The following is a 7,749-nucleotide window of genomic DNA, read 5'->3' as shown; positions in this document are numbered from 1 at the left end:
GGTTGTCGGGTCACTGTGGCGGTTAGACATTACGCCCGACTGGTCATTAGGACAGTCGGCAACCCCGATGGTATATTCAAGAGGGCCAATTGTATTGCTTTTAAATTGCTGGAGTCAACACCTTTAATTTTCAGTCATTTACTTTATGTTGAGAGCCGGTGGTCGGCATGTTTTTATTTTTTCGAGTACTCACGGTGGGCCTTCTCCGACAGCCCTATGGGCGTATCGCGGGATGGAGTTCGCGGCTCGTACTCGGAGCATACACGCACTGTGGTTGTAGTAGCACTAAATCAAAGACTTAGTAATGTTGCTTAGGTGGATGTGATTTAAAATGTATTGCATAGCATATAGTGCAGATGGTTGTGATTGTTGTGTGGACTGTTGTGTGGTCCATTTTTCCACTTACTGAGCTAGTGAGCTCATCCCATGTGTGCACCTCTTTTAGATGATTTTGCAGGTCATCCATCTTAAGAGCACGGGACGGGTCCCACAATTGAGTTTCCTGAAGAGGACTGGTGGGTCCCTGAGGAGTTAGAGCACGGCACTGAATGCTCGTGCGAGAGTTGTGCTGCGGGACCACAGTTCTGATACCGAGCTGAGCTCCACTTTTGATGCCGAGTTGAGCTCTACCTTTTGATGTCGAGCTGGGCTCAACCTTTGATACCGAGCTGAGCTCTAAGCTTGGATACCGAGCTGAGCTGTACACTCTGATTTTTGATGATTCCTTTTAAATACTTGATATGTAAATTGTATTCCTTTTGTGCAAATATCATGCCTGCGGGCCCACATGTACTTAACTATTGTATTACAATTTGGGTATCAAGTATTATGGGAATATTCACAGGTAAACCAAGTCTTCCGCTAAACTGATGAGCACTTTCTTAGTTGTGTGTATGCTGTGGTGGAATACTGTATCAGATGATCCTGGCAGGTTTGGGTTAATCGGTGTTTACCCGATCACTGACCCGGTTTTGTGTGAACGGGGTGTGACAGCAGAGGCACGTGGTATCCTTCAAAATAGTGATGGTCAAGTTTGTGGCGCCTTTAGCATTTTCCTAGGTATTAAGAAAATATATGAAACTAAATTTGATGCTGTGATGGAAAGTATTTTGATGGCGAAGGCTATGTGTGTAAGGGGTTTGTGGATTGAATCGGATTCGGCAGCAGTGGTGTTGGCGATTCAAAATAATCAGATCCTATGGTTCATTCTCCAAAAGTGGGTTTTCACTCTCCCTTTCTTAGAATCGATTCCCTGGAAGATTACCCACTGTTTCCATGAGGCTAACCCCATAGCAGATTATCTTGTGAAGAGGGCTTCCAAGTCAGGCTTATCGGATGCTCTAATGGTTTTTCCGAGTCATATCCAGGTAGAGTTGGAGAATGACGCAATGGATAGGTACCGATTTAGATTCTGCTAGGACGCTGCGTGCTCTCTCTGCTAATGGCCATGCCAAAGGTGGAGTTTGCAAGTTGCTTTAGCAGTCTCTGCTTTGTCCATTTTTATTTTTTTGATGCTTTTTTCTCAATAAAATTACATTTTAGAAAAAAAAAAAAAGACACTAAAGAACTTGCAAAATAAGACGCTCCCTCATGGATGGGTGTTTGCTCAAATTGGAAGGGAAAGAGACATCTTTTTTTTTTTTTGGTAAGGGAAAGGAAATAGACATCGCGAAACCATATTTTCAGCTTTTCAATAATTATTGTGGCAGTATGCGAGCTATCCCAATGCCTTCTATTATTCCTCTCACACCACAACTCCCACCGGCCAATAACTGATGGTAGCTTTCCCTTTTGGGTGGGAACATTTTTGACATCAATGCACTTCTCTAATCTTTAGATAGTCAATTTGATCCAAAACTTCATGGTCTCAAACCCCATGCATCATCGTTGAGAACATCATTGGCTTTAACTTAAGATCAACTTGAGTTGCATCATCAACGTAGTTAATAAGAGTGCCCATGCCCAACAAATTATCCAGCGAAAAACTCACCTCGCCCTGTCCCACCATCCATTTGGACCTAGAGAGGATACAATCCTTTAGACCCAAAGCATGCCTCCATGATTTTGAACCCACTGATTTGGTGCTAGAAAGAGCGATATGTGCACTTTTAAGAATTTAGATTTAAAGAAAGAACTCCAAAACGAATTCTCTTATGATGTGCCACAAACTCTTGATCCTCTGGGGATAGACTAACATCCTATAACAGTTTGATTCGAAGCCTACCCTCCTCCAGTGATCTACAAACATTTTGCCAACTCACCCAATGATTTTTTTTTTCTTTTTGGTAAACAATACTATGAAAATTTGAATACCCCCATAGGAAGTCTGCACAAATACTATGAAATTTTATCATGACAGATTTAGGGATATCTGTAGTAGAAAGAATATGTATGGGCATGAAAGCAAGAACATATTTTAAGAGGGTTATTCTCCCCCAAAAGAGAGCAGCCTCCTCTTCCACCCTACCCTCTTATTTCAAGTCTTGGCTAATACTTCATTGAAAAATCATATCTTAAGCCTACCAGTGTATAAAGGGCACCCCAAAATAGGTAAACGATCGGCAAGGTTTTTCTAACAAATCCGAAAATGTCAACCCACCATCCGAACCCAATGCTTAGAAGCTTTAGCACTAATAATAAAGCAGCTCCTGTTTATTGACCTGTTGGCCTGAGAACTCTTCAAAATTCCCTACCTGCTCACATTTCAAGTTTTAAAACAAAGAAAGTTTGGTGAATGACAAAAAAAAAAAAAAAAAAAAAGCCATTCAGAAATTCACAACTACAAAGAAGATGCATGAAACTACATGACAATTAAAATTGATGGAGACCAATCCATACTTGATTGTGAGTCCTTAACCCTTGGTCGAGATCAGTATAGGCACAAGTTTAATTTTCTTACTCAAGACCCAGCCTATGCATCTTAGCACTGCAATTACCAGTCCATCATATCTAAGTACATGTGGTTAACATCTAGAATGTCGGACTGAACCGAGTAAGAGATCAATAAGCTAAACCTGAGGGGGTAGCGCAGTTGGTGAGCAATGAACTTGGTAAGAGCCGTAAACTCGGACGTTCTGAGTTCGACTCCCACTAGGCACACCTTGGGCCACTCACACGGAGTGTTTAGTGCTCTTCACTGCTTTCAATGAAAGTTGAATGGTTCTCATTCAACCCCGGTATGACCCGGTCCATGCGGTTGTAGGGTCAGTATGGGCCCATGGGACTAGCATGCCGAAGGCTTGGATACCCATCGCTAGCAAAAAAAATTTGGGGGGGGTTGTTTGAAGCAAGCTACACTCGTATATATGGAACTAAGGTCCAAATATACTCTTAACCAGGTTCTCTTTCTGGTCTGCCAGTTGACCAACCACAAGGCCTCACTTGCTGCATCTATGTGATTTCTATTCGTTAATATCTATGGCTGTCTTATAGGTTATGTTTGGTTGTCAAGAAATGAATAAAAAAAAATAAAAAAAAAATTTAAGGAGAGAGCATTATGATTGATTTATGTGTCTATCTCTTCATTTATTTTATTTTTATTTATTTATTTTTTTATTTTTTTGACAACTAAACATAACAATAGAATACGAAAAACATTTATCATGATAAAGGTGTTACTAATCAAATATTATCATCATTGATAGACTAGAAGGTAAGGTTGCAGTGATCACTGGAGGTGCTGCAGGCATTGGTAGAACTACTGCCAAATTGTTCAGTCAACAAGGTTGTAAGGTAGTTATTGCTGACATCCAAGATGGCTTAGGTCACTCAATCTGCAACGAAATTGGCCCAGAGATGTCCTCTTTTGTGCATTGCGATGTCACCAAAGAAGATGACATGAAGAACGCAGTAGATGAGGCTGTTACAAGATTTGGAAAGCTTGACATAATGTTCAACAATGCCGGGATCAGTGATCCAGCAAAAGTAAGGATAACAGAGAACGAAATCACGGATTTCGAAAGGGTCCTTGCGGTTAATGTCGCCGGTGTCTTCTTAGGCACCAAACATGCAGCCCGTGTCATGTTACCGGGAAAACAGTGCAGTATCATTAACAATGGGAGTGTGAGTTCAATCATAGGAGGATTAGTCTCTCATGGTTATGTAGCTTCGAAGCATGCAGTAGTAGGTCTTCCAAAGAATGCAGCAGCAGAGTTGGGTCGGTTTGGGATAAAAGTCAATTGTATTTCAGCATTCGCGGCCGCATCACCTCTTACTAGGAATTTCTTTAAATATGATAATGGTGAGATTGAGAGGAGGGTATCAGAGTTATTTAGTGTCAAAGGAGTTACCTTGACCATACAAGATATTGCTGGGGCTGCAGTTTATTTTGGGAGTGATGAATCAAGATATGTGAGTGGTCATAACTTTGTCATTGATGGAGGCTTTACTATTGCAAATTCCAGTTTTGGTCTATTCAACTAGTGAAAATTCAAGGGAGATTAGTAGCTTGATTGACTTCCTAGCAAGAAGGACATTATTGGTGGCGTATACGATGGTTTGGCCTATTTCGATTCATGAATTCTGGAGAACTGTTTCACTCTAATTGTGATTTTCACACAGTAGTTCTTGAATAACATCTTTTTCATATTAAATCCCCCCTTTAAAAAAAAAATCATGAGGAAAAAAAAAAAAATAGCGCACGGATGCTACCTTACAAGGAACCCTTTGTCAAAAAAATAAAACAATAAGAATAAAGTTCTTCTTCATCGTGGTTGAATGATGGGACGGTCCAGATGTGATCCCTGTCACTGTCCACCTCTCTCCCTCCCTATTGCATGTAATCGCGATAGACCACGGTGAATAGAAAACTTGGGGGGGTGTCTTATTCAGAATGACTAATGACAGTGAAGAATTATTGCACGCAAAAAATCAATGAAACTTATCTCTTGTGGCATGATCTACAAGTTTGTTGAATAAAATGTTAAGTTTGTCTCGAATTCTTAACCCATTTTGAAGATTGACCCGATCCGATATATTTTGGTGGCGACCCGAATGAGAATTTTTCTGAGATCTGTGATGGAAGCGGAGGGGTTGGACCGATAGGCCCAAGCCCGGAGCCCATCATTGATCTTGTATGGGGGTGCGGGGGCGACGCCCCCGTGGTATGGTTCGACCGGATCGACTGCGACCCGATGGGTCAACCCACGATTTTGGAGTATATATAATGTACTGTTGCTTGTTGAGAAAGTCATTGTATTCTTGGGTTTTCACGCAGCTAGGGTTTCAGGGTGAGTTTTCCTCGCCACTGCTAGGGTGTAATCTCTCTTCTGCATAGTGAATCATCTTCTTCTTCGCCCGAGGACGTAGCACACCACCTTGGTGTGTGAACCTCGTTAAATCTCTGTGTCGTACGGATCTATTGTCTCTTTATTATTCGTGTTTCTTGGTGTTTGATCTAACAAACTGGTATCAGAGCTCTGAGTTACTTCTATCCATGGCTTCAACGAAATACGATATTGATAGGTTTGACGGCAACATTAATTTTAGTTTATGGCAGGTTCGAATGATGGTTGTTCTCACGCAGCAGGGTTTGAAGAATACCCTATTTGGGAAGGCGAAGAAACCTGTAACTATGTCCGATGATGATTGGAGCGATTTGGATGATAACGCCCTTTCAGCTATTCAGTTGTGTCTTTCGAATGATGTTCTACATGAAGTTCTCTCAGAGAAAACGGCTGCAGAGTTATGGGTGAAGTTAGAGAACCTCTACCTCACCAAATCCCTCACCAATAGGTTGAGATTAAAGCAACAACTGTATACCCTTCATATGGGTGAAAGTACTTCTATTAACTCCCATATATCTGAGTTCAATTCTATTATTACTGATTTGAAAAGGATAGATGTTAAAATAGATGATGAAGATTTGACCCTATTATTGTTATATTCTCTGCCTCCATCTTATAAGCATTTTAGGGATACCATGATTTATGGTAGAGAGACAATCTCTATTGTGGATATCAAAACGAATCTACAAAGCAAGCAGAAGATTAATGATGAGTTGACAACTACTAATAAATCTGATGGTGTTGGTTTGGTAGCTAGAGGGAGAACGAATGAAAGGGGTTCAGATGGTGACAAAAAGAAGGCTAGATCAAAATCTAAGCACAAGAATTTAACCTACAATTACTGTAAGAAAAATGGGCATATTAAATCTGAATGCTATAAGCTTTTAAATAAGCAGAAGGCAGGTGGTGGTGCTCAAAATCAACAGAAAAGAGATGATTCTGCAGAAGCTAGTATTGCTGAAGATGAGAGTGAGTATGATATGCTTTTGGTGACTGATGATAAAGTTAGATCATAGGATGAATGGATTATTGACTCTGGTTGTTCCTACCATATGTGTCCCAATCGTGAATGGTTCTCCACATACGAATCAGTTCGAGGTGGAGTTGTGTTGATTGAAAATAATGCTTCTTGTAAGACTATTAGAATAGGAACGATCAATATCAAGATGTATGATGGCATTGTCAGAACCTTGTCCAATGTCAGGCATACCCCTGATTTGAAGAAGAATCTCATCAGTTTAGGCACTCTTGATTCAAATGGGTGCAAGTATACAGCTGAAGGTGGAGTCATGAAGATCAGCAAGGGTGTTCTCTTATTGATGAAAGGAATCAAGGTTGGTAGTTTGTATGTGTTGCAGGGTACTACAGTCACTGGGTCTGTTGCAGCAGCTTCATCATCTATGTCTGAATCAGATGTCACAAATTCATAGCACATGAGGTTAGGCCATATGAGTGAAAGAGAAATGGCATCATTAAGTAAAAGGGACTTGTTGTATGGTCAGAGTACAGGAGCAATGGAGTTCTGTGAACATTATGTGTTTGGGAAGCATAAAAGAGTTAGTTCAATACTACTATTCACAGGACCAAGGGAACTTTGGACTACATTCATTCAGACCTATTATGTCTGAATCAGATGTCACAAATTCATAGCACATGAGGTTAGGCCATATGAGTGAAAGAGAAATGGCATCATTAAGTAAAAGGGACTTGTTGTATGGTCAGAGTACAGGAGCAATGGAGTTCTGTGAACATTATGTGTTTGGGAAGCATAAAAGAGTTAGTTCAATACTACTATTCACAGGACCAAGGGAACTTTGGACTACATTCATTCAGACCTATGGGGGCCCTCCAGGGTTGCTTCAAAGGAGTCTGGTGCAAGATACTTGCTTACTTTCATTGACAATTTCTCTAGGAAGGTTTGGGTCTATTTCTTGAAGCACAAAAATGAAGTATTTGTCACTTTCAAACAGTGGAAGAATTTGCTTGAGAAGCAGACCGGAAAACAAATTAAAAGGTTGAGAACCGATAATGGCCTAGAGTTTTGTGAATGTGACTTTAATGAGTTCTGCAAAAATGAAGGTATTGCAAGACACCATACAGTTGTTAAAACACCCCAGTAGAATGGAGTGGTGGAGTGTATGAATAGAACCTTGTTAGAAAAGACAAGGTGTATATTATCAAATGCAGGATTGGGCAAGGAGTTCTGAGCAGAAGCAGTTAACACAACAACCTTGTTGGTGAATCGATCTCCTTACACAGCTATTGAGTGCAAGACTCCAGAAGAAATTTGGTCAGGTAAACCTACAGACTACTCAAATTTAAAAGTATTTGGATGTCCTGCTTATGCACATGTAAATGAAGGAAAGTTAAAACCTAGGGCTAAGAAATGCATTTTTCTTGGGTATGGATCTGGAGTGAAAGGATACAGGCTGTGGTGTTCTGATCCAAAGTCTCTAAAATTTCT

The 7,749-nt window shown here is 40.5% G+C and overlaps 1 protein-coding gene across 1 annotated transcript; it reads left to right on the top strand.

Annotated features, from left to right (window-relative positions):
* Positions 1-3,624: 3,624 nt before the first annotated feature.
* LOC122073672 (secoisolariciresinol dehydrogenase-like) lies at positions 3,625-4,422 on the top strand (the record flags this gene model as incomplete). The annotated part of the gene is made up of 1 exon (XM_042638302.1): positions 3,625-4,422. A coding segment is annotated over one exon (798 nt), but the record flags the coding sequence as incomplete, so codon positions are not given.
* Positions 4,423-7,749: the final 3,327 nt, after the last annotated feature.

Source organism: Macadamia integrifolia, chromosome 3, assembly GCF_013358625.1.
Source record: "Macadamia integrifolia cultivar HAES 741 chromosome 3, SCU_Mint_v3, whole genome shotgun sequence".
In the NCBI taxonomy this organism is placed as follows: Eukaryota; Viridiplantae; Streptophyta; class Magnoliopsida; order Proteales; family Proteaceae; genus Macadamia; species Macadamia integrifolia.
This window is presented reverse-complemented; position numbering and strand designations above follow the sequence as displayed.